A 17,935-nucleotide genomic window follows, 5' to 3' on the forward strand; every position below is an offset into this window, starting at 1 on the left:
AGACCTGCTAAAAAAAAAAATCTCCACCTCAATTCCAAGTTTCCTCTAGTCTTTGTTAGCTTTATCAGTGACACAAAATATATTCATCATACTGCCTTGGATGTGTCTCTTAGGAAGCTCTCTAAGAGAGAGGTTATTTGTATTTACCACATAACACCATAGAGAACTCTATTCTCCATCTCATTGCTGATATTTATAGTTCCTCTTGTATTTTTCAGCAAATACTTTTACATAGTATTAGATACATTAAAGTCACTGTTTCATAGCTTTTTTAAAAGTACTTATGCTCATATATTACATCAGTGTTTATTTTAAAGCTGTACAGTTTCTGGTTTACTTTTGTTGAATATCCTGTATCGACTCATTCACCGCTAATTTCATTTTAAAAAATTAAAACTTTTGTACATTTATTTACTAGTCACCTGACACTTTGATTCACAGATGACTTTCTTACAGACTAACAAGATGGAAAGGCATTTCAGTCACTGACCTTAAATTGATCAGTTATGTGAACTGTGTGATCTTCATCTTTAAAATGTTTCCTTCATATTACACTCCATTTCACTTACAACGTAATATTTCAATGCTACTTCTACTATTTCTCTCTCTACAGGAAAGCTGGTAACCAGCAGAGAAGATACAAAAGCTAAAATCACTATGTGGAGCTGTGAAACCTTAAACAGTACCAAGAACAGTGAGGACCAGCATCTCTGCCATGACTTCCACCTTGTGCTTTCCATCTTTTCCCTACTCTACCTCATTATATGTTTCCCAATCAGCCTTTGCTACAATGGCTTGCTGGTCCTGGTTAATCTGTATAACAAAGCAACTATGACGATGCCAGATGTTTACTTTGTCAACATAGCCATTGCCGGTCTCATCATCAACGCTCTGGCACCAATGTACCTTCTAGGTCTTGCCAATACAAAATGGGCCATCTGGAATTCTAACAACGAAGTTTATATTACCTTGCTTATTTTATTCAACGTCTCATCTTTAGTTACCATGTACTCTACAACGTTACTCAGTCTGGACTACTACATCGAACGCGCTCTACCTAGAACTTACATGTCAAGTGTGTACAACACCAAGCACGTCTGTGGATTCATATGGGGTGGAGCCATGCTGACAAGTTTCTCATCTCTTCTATTCTACGTCTGCAATCACGTATCCACTAAAATAATCGAATGTTCCAAGATGCAGAACAAAGAGGCAGCAGATGCCATTATGGTCTTTATCGGGTATGTTGTACCAGCTGTCGCGGTACTGTATGCACTTATATTGATCTTGCGAATACGCAAAGAGGCTACACCACTGGATCAAGACACTGGACGATTAGATCCGTCAGTGCACAGGCTTTTGATCGCCACAGTCTGTACACAGTTCACATTATGGACACCCTATTACGTTACCCTTTTGGTAAGCACATTTACTTATGCACAAGGAAGACTTGCAGATGAAAATTACAGTCGAATATTACATTTTACCAAGATTTTATCCAAATTCTTGGCTTTCTCAAGCAGCTTTGTAATGCCTCTGCTCTACAGATACATTAACAAAAACTTTCCTAACAAACTACGACGTTTGCTTAAAAAGATACACTGTGGGAATCAAGGGTGTTCTCACGAACGCACAGTGGTACAGCAAGTTATGACATAGGTATGAAAAAACACTGGTGCTGTTACTGCAGGACGCAGTATACCAGTATACCAGTACTCAGACTGCTACTGCTGTGTGGGCACCCAAAGTCACTGATGTGACAGTCCCAACCAGGAGACCTGGAGGAGCCTTCGATTAATGAAACGGTCTTAATATTGAAATAGTTAATTATTTGCTGAGATCTTGTAAGACTCTGGCCTATGTGCTGTAATACCTGTGACATCTAATATTTTCAGTGCACTGAACTTGTTACAAAGCGTAAGCTCTGTCTTCATCGTTCTAATATTCCTGTCTGAAGAAATCGCTAAGCAGTTTATTGAAGTACTGACTGAATACACAGCACCTTGTATCTTGTAGAGGAAAAGGTATTACCTTATTTTCTGTACAAAGAAGTAACAGTGCTATTCTTGATGAAGTAAATAGTATTTTTCAATGAAGATGATATAATGATCTTTACTAAAGATCATACTATCCAATTATACATGTCCAAATAGTAAATGTTAATTATAAATTAAATTATTTAATTTCTTTCTCCATCACTGAATTCCCTCTAAAAGATGTCTAATTTACTATTTTCAGAAATTATATTCTCACACAAACTAACCTAAGTTTTTAACATGTGCGGTAAATCAGTTTTTTTCTAGATATAACAATTAACAAAAACTTGTTTATTCTTCCAGTGCTTTGTTGGCATCCTAAGACATTTCAAGAATTCAGAAATATTTATTAACTAATTCGAGGGGAACTGAGAGATGTTTATCCCACATATTAAAATGAAGGACACAGTGGTTTACAAAGTTAAATCAAAATTCAAGTAGTAAGGAATGTCTGGCTAAGTGTTATGGTCCACATATGTTCATGTAACAAGAGTAATTGTCTTAAAAATAAATATGTTTATGATTAACATTTTGTATTTTCAAGGGATATGTTTGCAACAAATCAATTGAAATCTCTTTAATCTAGGGCATCACTGGAAGTTTGGAAATCATACAAAATCCTTCAATACTTACAAGATTTTAAAATGGGAGTAATAGGTATGAATTCCAGTCAAGATCAGCGTTTTGCTGACCTGTGAAAAATGGACTGCCTCCCAATGTGATTCTTGAATACACAGTAAAAGTATAGTTTCTGTATTTCACAATGGGGATGAAGAAATCCAATCCAGATTGCCAAATTCTACAGTTCAGAGTGTATGAAATACACGAGAAATACAAAAGTTGCTGCAGGAAAAAAAAACCTAAAGTTACTCACAACAGCAAACTGAATTGCTGCCCCTGTAGCTGTTGCTGCGTTGTTAATAATGCACGGGGTAGAAGTTAAATTGATATTCTCCCACCAGCCTGGGGACAGCGAGGCATCTTTGTCACTGGCCCTGCAATAAATCATTTCATTACTTCATCTGTCACAACACAGCTTACTCCACATGACTTCAATCAACAACTGTGGCATGTTGAGCCTCTGGTATGGAAAAACCATGGAGTAGAAACAGAATTAAACCTTTTCCATTGCACAATCTTATCTCTTAATTGGCCCTAATTTATCAGCATGGAGACATGCTTAAATTTTACGTGGGAAGGAGGTGAGGAACAGTCTTTTCAGATCTTCTCCCTTCTTTTCAACATTACTCAAGCCATTTCTTCACATAGCCATCTTTGCTTATCTGATTCATATACAATCATCCCTTAACTTATCAACATCGTGGTGGAAGACTCTCCATTACTCTTAAGTTTTCAAGAGCATTTCATATCCTAGTGAATGTTTAACCCTTAGAACCCTATACAGTAAGTCATTTATTTCGGTGGTGGTTTCTCGCCATGAAAGCTAGCCAGCACAATTACACCACTTTACTTCATAGCTTTAGCCTGCTGATTAAAACCACGTCAAGGAAGGAAGCCTTTCCTTATCGCTGTGTCCAATTCACACACTGATTTATGCCTGTGTGCCAACACAATACTGGCTTTTTTTTGGAAACCATTGGGTTTTTGTTTTGTTTCTTCCCTTAACTTGAGAGTTTCTAAGTATTGCGAGCTACACTCACTGTAAGCATTCAAGTACTCACTTCCACCTAAGTTCCTCGGAAACCTTTCCTTGGAACCGTTGAACAAATCGCCTCTTCCTCCCACCCGAGGGACCCCTAAAGCACCACGTTAAATCTCTCACGTAAAAGCTGTTAACGAATTTCTGACCCATTACGCAGGAAGACGAATTCCAGCCGGGAGGAACTGGCTTATCTGGTGTGAGTGGAGGCTCCCGGAACTGGGCCCCTGCCAGGCCGGTGGGGCTGAGCAGGCAGCACGAGGGGCACATTTAACTCGTATGCTGTTGACTTGCTTCCATTTCCCCCTTCTCCTACGACACCTCACTTTCTGTGCCTAACGGACTGTTGCATTTATTTCTGTTCCTTCCTCCGTGCATTAAATTCCTAGTTTCAGATCATGTCTCTCATCATCTTTCTTCATTTTTTTTTCCTCATCTTTTTCAGTTCTCTACCCGAATGTGCTATTCTGTTTAATTTTCATTTTGCTCCTCTGTTGCCTTTCATGCTTGGTCCTTTACACTTGGGACTGTGCACCACTCACAAATTCTGTCACTGCAACTCAAATTCCACTCAGTGATTCGACATTACAAACGGAACTGATCAGAAAAATGGAAGCTGCTACTTAAGAGATGGAGAAAGAACACGTTTTATATAATGTACCCTTGAAACCTCCATTTTGATTTTTTCTAATGATCCTTCTTATTGCAGCAGAGCTGAGAATGTTTGTGTGTATCCTTGATAACACATTAAACGTGATGGCAATCATATAGGCAAACAGGTTTTATAATTCAATGAACAAAACTGATACAAACTCAGATTTTTAAGAGTTAATTTGATATATTAGTTGCCTCAAAGAAACTGTGCCATGGAACTGACTGCTTTTGTAAGGAAATGCGGAACTTAATTTCAATGCCCTCACATGGTATCTCTTCAAAAGCAATATCCCGCAAAGCAAAAACTTTGCAATATTTATATAAAAACAGTACATGTGCAAGTACATTAAAATTCTTAAGGAAATGCACAGTAACATAACAATAGAAGAACTTTTATGGGCAAATCTTTAACGTACAAAGTTCTTAAGAATGGGTCCTTTTCCATTTCAATACCCCACGGTTTCTGGTAACTTTGTAAATAGGGGCTTGTCTATTTTGCATTTAATTAAATATGAATAAAATACTGTATATATGCAAGATAAAAATCAGCCTACTGATGTAAAAAGAATTTGCAAAGAATTTATTAAATTATTTCTTAAAGTGTACCGTTTAAATGTAAACCTCTGAACAGTAAGGTGTACTGTATGTTTCCGTGTGTATATACTGTACATTAGAAAAAAAGCACTACTTAAGTGCCATTATTAACAGTGTTATTTTCTCACAAAATTAAACTTAATGTTTGAGATGATCTATGGCTTATAGCCCTCTTCCTGACTATCCAATTAAGTCAAATCAGTGAACTAACAAAGATGTTCGTCTCTGCTTCTGCTGAAAGTATTAACACAGCCAGTTTAAAACAGGTCCATGTTGCTTGACCTAGCAGGGGCCCTGCCTTCCAAAGTTTCCATCTGAGAATCAAACTGAGGTGGTCTCTGAAGGCACAATGTTCACTTAAGGAAAGAAAGTGACCAAGCACTAGAAAATTTCTGGTTCTACTTAAAACAAAGAGCTGTGGTTGTCCGTATTACATCAAAAAACTACAGGAATGGCCTTTAGGCAAAGCTTCACAAAGAAACTACTGGCTCATAAGACTTAATAAAAAATATTAAAGCCTATCTGGTCAGTAAGAGGTGTGATTTTGGGGGGGCCTTCTTAATAGAAAGCCTGTTGTAGACAAGGTTAAACCTGTGCTGCTTCACTGAATCACAAGATCACAAGCTGCATGGCTTGGATGTCAAACCAGGCATGTTACATTATCAGATTTTCTAGGTCATAATTTTTACATCATTAAAATCTAATTATGCATCAGCGTGAAGTTAGCTGCGAATGAAGGTAAAAAGGCACACACACCCCAGCTTTCTTCAGCATAAAGAATCCTGCAACTAATGGGCCAGTAATCTGTGCCAGAAATACAGGGCTGGTGACTAACGCATACGTTGGCCGTGTCCTTGTTGCTTCCTCCTCTCTCTGCTGTCACAATTGAGATGTTGGAAATCAGCTCCCTGCAGAAACTGGTTCCCTGAAGAACTTAATATAACCACCGATAACGTCTGACATCCCAAAGAAAACTTAGCTCTAAGAGGATAATATGCTTCATCACACATTTATTACTGCACATAACCAGAGACCAGCCACCACGGATCAGTTAGTTTACCCCACATATGAGAACACTTTCTTGGGTGCAATTTCAAAGTTATTAATTAGCTCCCTTTGAATTTTCTGTAAAGCACAGGATGATGGCAAGTAAAAGCAAACTGTTCAAAATGGTTATTGGTGCATTCCTTGAAGAAAATAACTTAGGCCAAGCCACTACTTCTGGATCTTGTCTCAGTGAAAAATAAAATGCTAACTGTGAAAATGGAAAGTGTAATATTTTATTGCTTAGTCAGTCTAGTATCAGATAAGATGCCTTTACTTCCATACAAAGGCTTAAAGAATACTTTCTATTACTCTGATTGGAGAGCATCTCTAAACAGAGTAGTGACTTTCTGAGATGCTTCATTACTCAGACCTTTCTGATATAACCACTACACGTAAAGAGACAGGCTGTATTTATCATCTTGGTTAGTACAACTCCCTTTATAGAACATAGACGGGAAGGGTTTTGAATAAGAATGCAGCTCCATGAGAAGTTCACAAGCCTACAGTTTCAAGAAGGGTGAATGAACTACGTAAATGCAAGTAACCTCGGCTGATGGGGTACAAGCAACAAGTCAACGGGGTTACACTAGGGCCAGCCAGACCAACACGGCATCAGAATCAGCCCTTTTCTGTCAATGCAAAGAGATTTCAGTGAAGACAACTAGAGTTTGGAACAGACACAGGACCTATCAGATAATAGGAAGAGAAGCCCCAAGGATACCATGAAAATATGACACCTGTAACTGAACTAGGGGAAAGAACACACATAAAAGGTTTGATGATTTTTTTTGTGTGTAGTGTGGATATGTACTTCACTAAAAACTTACTTACCAATGCTCATTAGAAGTAAAAGCAGGAGAGTGGCCAGGCTGGAGACCTTCTCATGAGCTTTATACTGCAATGGCACAGTTTGGGAAACAAAACAAAGGCAGAACCTGGCTAAGTGCCACTCTCAGTTCTTCTGCTAACTCAGGACTTCAAGAAGGACTGACTTTTGCCTGTTTCTGCAGCTGTAAGGCACTCAACACACTGATGAATCTGAAACATATGCTCTAAGATTAATTTTTACAGCTTTTGGTGAGCGAAACCTTGTGTATTTCTTAACTATATCATGCAAGACTTTTTCCAAGCGAAAGCAAACTAAATGTACAAAAGCAGCTGTGCAGACTGCCATGGCAACAAAACTGAAGTGTGAAATGTTTCCTCTGGTGTATTTCCTTTAACTTTCCACCATACATCAAAACACTTGGACGTATTCTGAATACATTCTTTTCCCATCAGGAGAGCAGTGGATTTATTATCTCTGTTGTCATTCCACCTTCTTCCCACCACGTCTTTTCCTTACCTGGGAAGTCTGCGTGATTTCCTTATATTCCTCCCTTTTAAAGAACTGGCACTTTTAAGTACATTTACAAAAATAGTCAAAGCTACTTACAGTCTACGGTGGATAGTTCTTGTATTGTTACAAACCATGACAGGAAAAGATTTTTTAAATACCAGATTCTTATCAGAGCATTTACGATTAAATATACAAATGTCTACCAAAAAAAAGAGAGAGAGAAGAAAAAAAGGGAAAAAAAAGAAAAAAGAGAAAAACCTTACTACCAAAAGTTTTGTAAAACAAACCAATTTTTAAACTAGATGATATGGATTGTCTTTCCAGTTATTAAGTAGTTGATGATGCATTATATGAAGATATAAATAAGCAGGAGCATATACACTTTGGTTTCAGAGTCCTGGCAAGAGGACTAACAGGAAGAGGAACAGGTTTACAACTGGAGCCATGCTGCAGGAAATGTACCTGTAAGGATACCCAGAGCCAACAGGAGGAAAAATTCTGCTATCAAAATCCAAATTCTCAACTCCATTCGAACTAAACCTTCAAAAACACATAATTAATCCCCTAAATTAAAGTGTTTTTACTACAGATCCCACTGATATCAGTAGAAGGTTTTCTATTTATCACTTGTTAGTCTGTGCGTTTCTAATTACATATATATATATGTAATATAAAATATAAAAACTACTGAAAAGTCTAATTTTTGCATCTACATTTGTAAATTTAAGCTAAAATTTATCTTGAAGTTGGTAGAATTTCCAAAATTGTTTTCTAACTCATCTCCAAAAAACCTGAAAAGCTTTTTGATGTTAATTCTGGGATCAGGTTCTCAAACCTGTTTTAGAAACTCCATCTGGTGGTCACTAGCAGAACACTCTCGCAGCTCACAACAGCAGTAAGATCTGTAAAACCATTAAAAGGATTTAAGATAATCACTGGAAAAAAAAATCCGTTCCAATTTCTGGTTAAACACAAATATGTACTAGCTGGTTTTGTCCGCAAGCACATGTCAGAAGAAGCAAAATTAAGCACAGCTTCTACAGCAAACGCTGCTGTGAGGATGAAGTACATAAGAGAAAATTCTGTTGCAAGAAACCTCAACAATGGTTAACTTTACTTTTGAAGCTAACAGAAGGCTTTTAACCAGACTATTAAGTCTGATTATTCACAAGAAAGAAATATTTATAAAAAAAGCATATGTTTCTTGTACTTTTTGTGAAACATCTGGTACTAGTCATTGTGGTTGACAAGATGCTCGGAGATCAAAGGAAGTGCCATTCCCATTCAGCTCCAGAGCATTGTAATTCTTTCTAATTAAGTTATGGTTTCACTAGTTCACCATGAAATAGATTTCATACATAATTAATACAGAAGTTTCTGAATTTTTTCAGGTCAGCCTATGTACAATTAAATAACCATTCTAGCACCTGCAGCGTTATGCAGAGCCCAGCTCTTTTATGAAAGTTACCATTAGGAAAAGTTTTTTTCCACCCTTTATTATGGTATTATTTGGAAATAAAGCCATTTTTGAGCTCTCATATGTGAGGTATCTAGGTGATCTACCCATACCAAGGCATAATGGAATCATTACTGTGTAGTAATAATAATAAAATACTATTTATAAAACAGCTTACATTACAAACAATGCCCAGATAAGCCAATATAAAATCACTAATGGCAAATGACGGGCGAGCAATCCTGAGGCAGCAATCACACAGCACAGAGCATGGCTTTTCTAGAATAAGAGGAAGAAATGTTGATTGACCAGCCTCTGAGGCATAGCTAATTATTAATACCACTGCTTATGTATCCACATCTCCAGCCTGTGCTTTTTTAACCCCATCCAAGCAGACAGTTCAAGCAGAGCCAGTAAAAGGATCAAATTTTACAAATTCACATAGGCCAACTGATTCTAAAATTCGTCTATAAGCAAAATTACATTAACTTTTCAAACCATCAATTCCTGCTTTTGTGCACACACTTCCTTGGTGTTTTGTTTTGATGTTTTATCTGAAAGGCCCCAAGTTCCATACTCCTTTAATCAAGGACACAAATTTGCTTGTTGTCAAGTAGCAAAAGACAAAACATCCATTCAAGTGAAAAGCAAAGCATTTCACAAGTACAGTTACACAGAATGACCGTCAATTGTGCATCAATATAACAAAAGACTTATAATAGGTGCTCAAAAAAAAAAAAAAAAAGTGATTTGATGTTTTCTTTCCCTCTCCGGGAATCTTGAGTAACTGCATTGATACACGAAGCCCCAAGGTACTAAAATGCAACCAAGAGAAGCTTCCAATCTGCAACCTCAGCCTTTGAATACAGCATCAAGGCACCTCTAACCACCCAAGCTCCGCGGCTAATATCCCACACCAGTTATTTTTTTGTTAGATAATTACACCAGAGGAAAAAATCAGATGGAAATACACAGTGGTTTATGAAAAGTACCTCTGGGAATAAACGTTGACTATTTCTCAATTTGAAATTCCAGTAACACGCCAATTGCTTTTCATCACAGAGCACTGGGAGCGGGCAGTGACAGCCACTGAGTACTCCAAAACACTCCTGCGCTACAGGGGACACTTGCCTTAATAACCCTACATCAAAAAGTACCTTACATTGGCATCTCCATAGCACTTAACTGGAGGGATGTGCATTACTCCAGAGGATGCTCAGACTGAAACCTCCGTGTTTCAGCGTCTCACAAGTCAGTAGCATTGGACTGTGCCTGTTAAAGAACACAGATAAGTTTCTCATCTGGCATACATATATGAGAGAAAGGGACTCCAGATTAAACGTACCATCAGGGATCCGTACCCTGCTAAAGACATTGGTTATGCAGGACAAATAAGAGAAACGATGAGGTTTTGGTCAAAAGAAAAGCAGCTCGCATCTGCTTTCTTTACAAGATCATCATCCACCCAGTACCAGATACATTTATTTTGCCATAAGACCAATAAGATGGGTCAAAAAACAAACACGACTTTTGCCAAGAGCAGCACACTGCAGGTGGCTCTTGGAATTGCAGATGTTACTGGCCAATCCTTAAATACTGCCATAGCCATTTTGTTTTGCAGTTTTATGAAGTTTATACAGCTAAACACGACTTTGTTTTTCCACTGCTCTCATGACTCGCGCCCTGTGATCGTTTAAGCAAACTGAACTGTTTTATTGTTTAAGGAAGGACACAGCTGATCTCACAACAGCAGTATCTTGCTTTTCTTTTAGTAATGCATCAACTGTGAAAATAACTGCACAGTGAGCTGCTGCTAAAACACACTGTTAAGATGCCTATCAGCATGGTCTAAACAGAATAAAGAATATGGAACTGGGAAACCTTGATTTTCTAAACTCTGTTTCTCCTACAGCTTTCCTTTTATTTCATCAAATTGGAAGAATGTATTTCTCAGTAGTCCTCCACCAGCAAAACACGGGTATTTTCTGAATCTATCCACACATCCTGAAATTGTAACGTGCTACTTGCTCCCAATTCAAAGTACGATAAGCATTCTTCGCTCTAAATAAACCTGAGTAATAACACTTAATACAGGTTTCAAGGTACAGAAAAATGTTTGTAAATGTGAACACAATTTTCAAGATGGAAGCTCTCTCTTCATTTTTATTTTTTTTAAGATGGGAGGTGTGAGAAATAACTTTCCTGTTTTTGTTTTTCTGATTCTATACTTTTTTTTTTCTTGCTAGAGGACAACCTCCCTTTAAGCTTCTCTTTTACTACAGCGAGCCTTGTCAGAAAAGCAGTTACTGAAAAACAGGAAATGCAGTCTTCACACTGATGTGTTAGGGCTTATCTTCACTTGAGTTACTCCTTGTTCACTGACTGCTAATTAACTCTGAATAATTTAAACCTTTATGAAGGGTAGTTTGAATAATCCTGAAAATTTTGGTGTAGACATTGATTCTCCTGTATTTTACTAATAACCCCAAAAGGTGCAGTCAGATATCCTTGTGTACACCCACCCAGTGCAACCCTCAGAAAGTACAAACCCCAGCTGGTCACTGGTGGCCCTCAGCCAAAAATTGAGCCAAGCAGAGGAGATCAATCACATGCCCATCCAGCGCGCTTCAGTGGAAAGCAGCAACAAAGTGATGCCAAAACTGTTCAGCATAAGCACATGATCTGTTCTGGAGTCTAAAAAGTCAATTTAGTACCCTCCAGACAAGGACCAAATACTTTCTGAAATTTTCTTGCTATTTGCAGAACAATAGGTTGGTTATTTACACAGTTCAGTGTGTTCTCCGCACAGCCAAGTCCTAGAAAGAATAAGGTGACATTTCAAATTTGCATCTTTCATGGAAAATCAACAGTAAAAAAATATTTGCCTGACTTGCATGCTTAATGCATTTTTTCTCTGTCCTTGTTAACTGTATAAAACTGATAGCAACAAAAGGCACCAGGATTTGGGTGCGCCTCAAACCCAAATGCCATATACCCAACAGGTACACCACACAGCCAGCTTCAGGCTTTTCAGTAGCAATTTGGAGGAACTATTACAAATGAAAGGGAAACGACCCACTCAGTCTAACAAACAACTATGTTAAGATGATCAGAACCAAAACCAACTTGGGAGTCGGGGTATTCTGAATAACGTGTACGCTCTTTGGAAACCACGTTTCACAGAGCCCCACTGAACTACTGAAGAGCTGTTTTGGAAACTTGAACCTTTTATCTGGAAGCTAAAACATCTCTGCGCCGCTGCTGCAACCCACGACCAGCCATGCACTTGTTTCTCTAGTTTCCAAGAAGTGTTTGGAGCAGTAATACCTGCCTTTGGGCAGAAATGTAGACCTAGTGCTGACATATTTTCTCCAGGCAACCTGCAACACTGGAATCTGAAATCTAGACTCAAGTATATTTGTTTAATTTCATTTCATTGAAGCATTTGGGCTCTTTTCACGTGTTTATCAATAAAGCTCATTAAAGTGCAACAGGTAAAACACCATGAAGACAGAAAGCACTGATTAATATTAAAAGATTACAAGAAGAAAGTGCTTTCCCATGGTTGTGCTTATACAAGAAAGCACGATGCAGCCACTGCTTTCCAAACGAGGCTGCATGCACTTGTACCTGAGGTTTTAAGAACACTTTTGAAAAGTCACTAATAAGACTGATGCTGTGCCAGACCCAAAACATACTACAGACCCAAAATCCTGCCTTTTAACACCTCATGGTCATTGCAGAGCATCTGGAAAAATAATTTGTTGCATGTGTACAATACTGGGAGCATTCCAAGAGCCAGAACCCATGGAAAAACAGAAATTACCTTAATTTTAATAAGGGCTCTTAATTTTGACATGGAGTGCTTCTGTGTTAAGTTTTTGTCTCATTTCGTAAGGGGGTTGCTTGGTATTTATTCAACTAGCTTTTCCTTTCTAGACCTCTAGTACTTACAACAGCATAGTTAAAAAAACACGTAATTGCAAAGGCTGGGCAGCATGCGTAGGATTCCTTCATGAACAGGCAAAAAACCACTGGATGGCCTCACGTACTTAGAAATGGCTGGGACAAACACTACTTTTCTGTTCTAAAACATCTCACTGCAGAGGATAATTTGAACTTGAGTCACATGATGAAGCCATAGGTTTGCTAAACATGCAACGTGTATGGTTTGAATGACTTAAGCCCAGTTCCTGTTTCCTTTGCAGAACTGTGTGTTTTTGTAGTCAGCCAGCGCCTGGAGTTTTCACCGTTATTTACAGCAGCTGAAGGAGTGATTGTAATACATACACGCTGCTTTCTGCATAAATATAAAGGGCTATATCCTCCAAACAATAATTACATTTCGTCTGACTTTACACAGAGGAAATCTCAGCCGGTTGTATCTGTGGAACGCTTTCTTGAAAAGGTAAGTGCTTTATATTACTTTGAATATGCAATGCTTTATTCATCACGAGAGGACCGAATTGTGATGCTACAGTTGTCATTTAAAGTTGTTAGTGTTTGCTTGTTTAGTGAGATTGGAACTACACAAAATAAAATACCGTTTCTGGGAAACAGCCTCATAAAGCTGAGCATTAAATAGAGTAAATTTAATGACTCCTTTCGGGTAAATACAGAACTCCCACTGAACTGACGGCAGCTAGATGATAAAATACTATTCAGTGGTCTAGACCAGAGACTCCGACTGCCTAACAGTAGTCGCTTAAAAGACAGACAATTTTGGATAATCCTGGCCACACTGTAAGAATTCCATAGCACAGGAAACACGTCAGCAACGCTACTTTGAAGATTATGTTTGGTTATTGCTGACTCACTTATATTGTAGAAAAGTAAAAATAGCAGCTTTCAGTTTCTCAGAAACTGATCGCTTTCAGAAACTGAGATTGGGATTTCTCAAGTCTTGAACCTCAAATACTTTCCAAAGTGTAGGAATTTTGTCATGGTGACATCACAAGAAAAATAAATATAGTATTTTAGACTTCAATCTTTCATATAGTGCAACTCCCACCCGCAGCTTGTCAGACCTAGGAAGGACAAATTCGTGAATGCATTAATCCTCCACCTACCAAATTGCTGCATTGTTTTCATGGGGTGATGCAGCACATGCCCACCAAGAGCCGAGTTTCACAAGAAGTATTATATATGCTGCTTTATTGGTGGATGAAAGAATTTTTTCCTTCTAAAGGCTGGTGGCAGAACGCAGAAGGGCTGCCCTGCCAAGGTTTTTATAGAGGAAGAGTTCGTGTTGCCAGGCAGAAACTCCCTGTTTTAGAAACACTTATTTCTAGACTTTAAATCAACAAGTTTCCTTGAAACCAAGCCCTCCATTTGCAAGAATTAACCATCAAATAGATGGGGTGGTGTGGGTGGGTGTGTGCAACAAAACAATGAAACCTCAGACTAGATCCTCTCAACGCTGAGAAGTCGACTTTTCACAACTTGCTATTTTTAAGCTGCCCTCTGAACGCTGTGCTCATTTGCTCAGCTCCATCTGTTGGAAGCGAAGAAGAACGTACGAGCTGTGGTTCAGAAAGTGAAAATCAAATGCGTCCATGTCAACAACAGCTGACACAAAGGCAGATCGGACATCAGTGGGGAAACTGTGCCAGGGAGAGGCAAAACCTGAAGAGTAACCGGTGAGGCCATGTGGAGTTAGGGAAGGATTAAGGATATGTAAATGATTGTCCATTAAAACAATTAAATTTAAAGTGTGGGGGAGCAGAGGTGAAGAAGGGATAACGCGCTTTTGGAGTAAGATAATACAGGGAAAGATGATGCAAACAGCGTAGTGCAGATTTCCATTAATTAACCTGAGGAGAACCAGGAAAAAAAACGAGTTCTGCCACAGTTTCCACACGAGAGCTTTGACATGCTGGTTTGATGTTGGTCTCAGTGACCAATGAGTGGATAAACACTTTTTTTCACTGCAAGCAAGCATTATGGACATACCGACCAAACACTGCAAAGACGCCAGCAGCTTGGTGCTTTGGTACGACTTTGTTAATGTGGACAATCCTAAAGCGATATTCTGGAAGTTCCCTTTAAAACACTGCACCTATTATTTTTTCTTCTATCAAAATTTTACTACTTACATCGTTTATAAATACGCACACATCATTGCAGTGCTATTCTCCCCCACGTGAATGTTTATTTCTAAGCTGAATGGATTACTTTGGTTTAGTTTAACCCACTCCCCAGTGAGTTGCAACTCCAGGAACATGCTTTATGAAGTTTAATGCCCCTTACTTTGTCTTAAACACCCAAAAAGTAGCCAAATAAAATAAAAAATACCTTGCTGCTGTCAAAAATGAAGTCAGTATCAGTACCAAGGCCAGATCCTGAACAAATTTAAACAAGAGTTGGCATCTTGTTTTTCTTGTAATTTGATGCAAGGCCTCATGATTTCCTGTGGAACCTAAAACCACTTCCTTTGTTTCCTTTGCAATTATGCCACTGTAAAAGTTGAATGGTACTACACTAGTCTCAGATCCTGTGCTGAGTGTACTGACCTGGCCCGTGGGGTGAGAGCTGTTGAGAAGATACGGAAACCTCCACAGAGCCAGGACTAAATGGAAACGTTCAGTTCTGCAAAAGGGTTAACGGGCCTAGAAGGTAACCCTGGAGACTCTCTTTGAGAAGAGCTTCTCAAAATGTAAATATGCCTTAACCTCCCAAAACCACTGTGTGGACTGCTGACTTGTAACAGCGAGAAGCTTGCTGCAGGTGCTCAGGAGGTGCCACATCCTCTGCAAAGCTGAGAATCGCGCTAGGCCTCAGATGTCTTCCAACAGTAGGTTAAACTTCGACTTACACTGCTTCACTCACGATTTTTCTCCTCAGCATTTAAGAGATGAATTGTAGAAGCTGGAAGTTCACGGTCTTTGGATTTCCAGGAAACCAAAAGAAATCAAAGCAGCAGGTGGAGGCCAGAAGTAGGTTTGGCTGCAGCTGACCGAGTAGCACAGTCGACCACTTGTATGCAGATAGGCATAAAAAGCACAGCCACAGAGAACAAAGGGGAGTAAGGCAGCATTGCAGCTACTTGATTAACGAGAAATTTTCTGGATGTTTTTCCCCAGCGCTTCGGTATTTCATGGTTCACCAAACAAAATCTTTGCATCTAACTCTACATGGACACGATCCAAATCTTTCTGAACTTCTTAAACTACCAACTAAAATTAAGCATAATTCAGACTAGTCGGTTTTCTTTCAAAAAGAGATACTCTGGAATTAAAATTTAGAAAGGGGAATTCACCAGCACAAAGAAACACCGAGGAGCCAATCAACTGACTAGATTTGTGAGGTTCTGTGTTTTTTTGTTTGTTTTCTTTTTTAGTTGTCCTCTCTCTTCAGTTTGAACATGTTAATACAAACATGATGTTTTCTTAGTGGTCCATAGTGAAAATAACCTCAACAGAAACAAAAGCTCTAACGCAAACATTTAAGAGAAATTTCCTCAACTAACAAGCCATATGTCCTCCCCAAACCTAGCATCTTTGAAAAGATTTCCACCCCATTTTTCTCAAGATTGTTTGTATTTAACAATCTGTTTTTAAACTTCAAACCTACGCTGACTCTTAATTATCAGTTTGCTTCAGAGACTTGTGCTAGTTTTGCCTACTGATGCTTTCCTACGTGGCGCACCCAAGCAGAGAGCTCAGACCACTGCCAGGCTCTGCCCAGCCAACATTTCCCTTGCTGTGAGCGGACCTGTAACAAAACTTCCCCGTGTGCATCGGTGCTTTTTCCTACAGTGGAGCCTCCCCAGAAGCAGCCTCCTCTGGAAAGGAAAAACTCTGTCCTTAAAAAGGGAAAAAGAACACTGCTAAATCAAAACAACCCCGTGGTTTTATATAAATGAAATAATTATATGAGATTATATATATACACTTAATCGAAGACACTTTGGTAAATCAGCTTTTCTAATTAAAACCAGTATTAGAATTCCAGTTTTGAGGAGAGATTAGAAATATGAAGTAGTGTCAGAGGTAACAGCCAAAAATGAACTGTCAGACAGCATTAAGACCCCAACTTATCTATAATGAACACTGCTTAAAAACATTCGTGTATCTTTATGAACTTTTACCAATTTAAAGTTGCTTCCATGTTAAGAGTTGAAATCACTGGCATCCCTTTATGGAAAAGTGCGTTATGTACAACTGTACGTATATCATTCTTGTTATGAACGTGACTGTATAGAAACTTCTGTGAGGAGAACTCTAGTCCTCTCTGCCAGATTTACTGTCTACACACAGTGCTTGCACAGACCAGCTTTGCATGCAACAGAACAAAGTAAAAGCACTCAACTCTAACACAAAATTGAAATCCTTCCGAATAAAGGACTTGTTTTTTATTCTCCCAGAAAACAGTATTTTACACTGCAAAAGTGCGTGTGTGTAATTTTTTTCAGTACTAAGGAACATTCTTAAGCAGATACTCAAAACTCATTAGGAATAGTCAGTTCATTATGTCATGTTTAAAAATATTTGTCCTTTATAACTGAAAAAAAAAAAGCCTGTTATTTTCTGAAGCCACCAGTACAAGCTACTTGGAAATTTTCTTACAGAAAGCATGTCAGTTGTGCATGTAGATGGTATAGGAAATTTATATACACATATTTATTACACTCAGTTTTTGTTGAGTATACATAATGTTTTCCTCCAAGGCTTTTTGGCTTAAAAAGGGATCCTCCAAACATTTATGTGGTAGCAGAATTATTATATCAATGTATCTTTGAGTCATTACAGCTAGGAGCCTATCCCTATTACTCTTAAAATTCCCTATTTTCGGGCATTTATAACTCAGCTCTAAAAAATGTTCCTTGCTAAAACTTTATCAAGAGGCTTATAATGCACCAGTAATCATTTTCTTAAATCTGAGTGTGCAGAAAATATTTTTCTGCAGTTTTATGCAACAGCTACATTTAAAATTATAGCATTATTAATGCATAGAGACATTTCTGTATGAAAGCACAGTTACTTCATCGCAGTCCTTAAACGTCCACATTAATTTTACATGGGCTCCTCGGTACAACAGACTGCAGTTGTGAAAGGTTTTTTTTTTTCCCGTAACAGAAAGGAAGCAAAACTAAAAGTGAGTAAGGCTGTAAGGCTGGCCCTGTTTGCATGGAGCTACCCCAGGTCCTG

At 38.4% G+C, this 17,935-nt stretch overlaps 3 protein-coding genes across 11 annotated transcripts in view; 2 read left to right on the forward strand and 1 right to left on the reverse strand.

Annotated features, from left to right (window-relative positions):
* The window catches only part of GPR146 (G protein-coupled receptor 146), a 60,364-nt gene extending 54,156 nt beyond the window's left edge, over positions 1 to 6,208 (forward strand). For all 5 annotated transcript variants that reach the window (XM_080556728.1, XM_080556727.1, XM_080556725.1 and 2 more), the window contains one exon: positions 614 to 6,208. In XM_080556728.1, the coding sequence (XP_080412854.1) occupies positions 658 to 1,659 (1,002 nt within the window). In that variant the 5' untranslated portion in view covers positions 614 to 657 and the 3' untranslated portion in view covers positions 1,660 to 6,208. The remainder of the gene's footprint in view (positions 1 to 613) is intronic.
* The window catches only part of CHLSN (cholesin), a 133,284-nt gene that overhangs the window by 89,402 nt on the left and 25,947 nt on the right, over positions 1 to 17,935 (reverse strand). Inside the window, exon 1 of one of the 3 annotated variants that reach the window (XM_080556738.1) lies at positions 8,166 to 8,198. The exons of the other annotated variants lie outside the window; for them this stretch is intronic. Within the exon in view, the coding sequence (XP_080412864.1) occupies positions 8,166 to 8,183 (18 nt within the window). The 5' untranslated portion in view covers positions 8,184 to 8,198. Of the gene's footprint in view, positions 1 to 8,165; positions 8,199 to 17,935 lie in introns of those variants that run through there. 3 annotated transcript variants of the gene reach the window in all.
* The window catches only part of GPER1 (G protein-coupled estrogen receptor 1), a 63,701-nt gene that overhangs the window by 31,425 nt on the left and 14,341 nt on the right, over positions 1 to 17,935 (forward strand). For 2 of the 3 annotated variants that reach the window (XM_080556722.1, XM_080556723.1), the window contains exon 2: positions 9,571 to 13,194. The gene's annotated coding sequence lies outside the window, so the exon portion shown is untranslated. The other variant, XM_080556724.1, reaches the window with a different exon arrangement.

Source organism: Anser brachyrhynchus (genome assembly GCF_964034855.1).
Source record: "Anser brachyrhynchus genome assembly, chromosome: 15".
NCBI classification, from domain to species: domain Eukaryota; kingdom Metazoa; phylum Chordata; class Aves; order Anseriformes; family Anatidae; genus Anser; species Anser brachyrhynchus.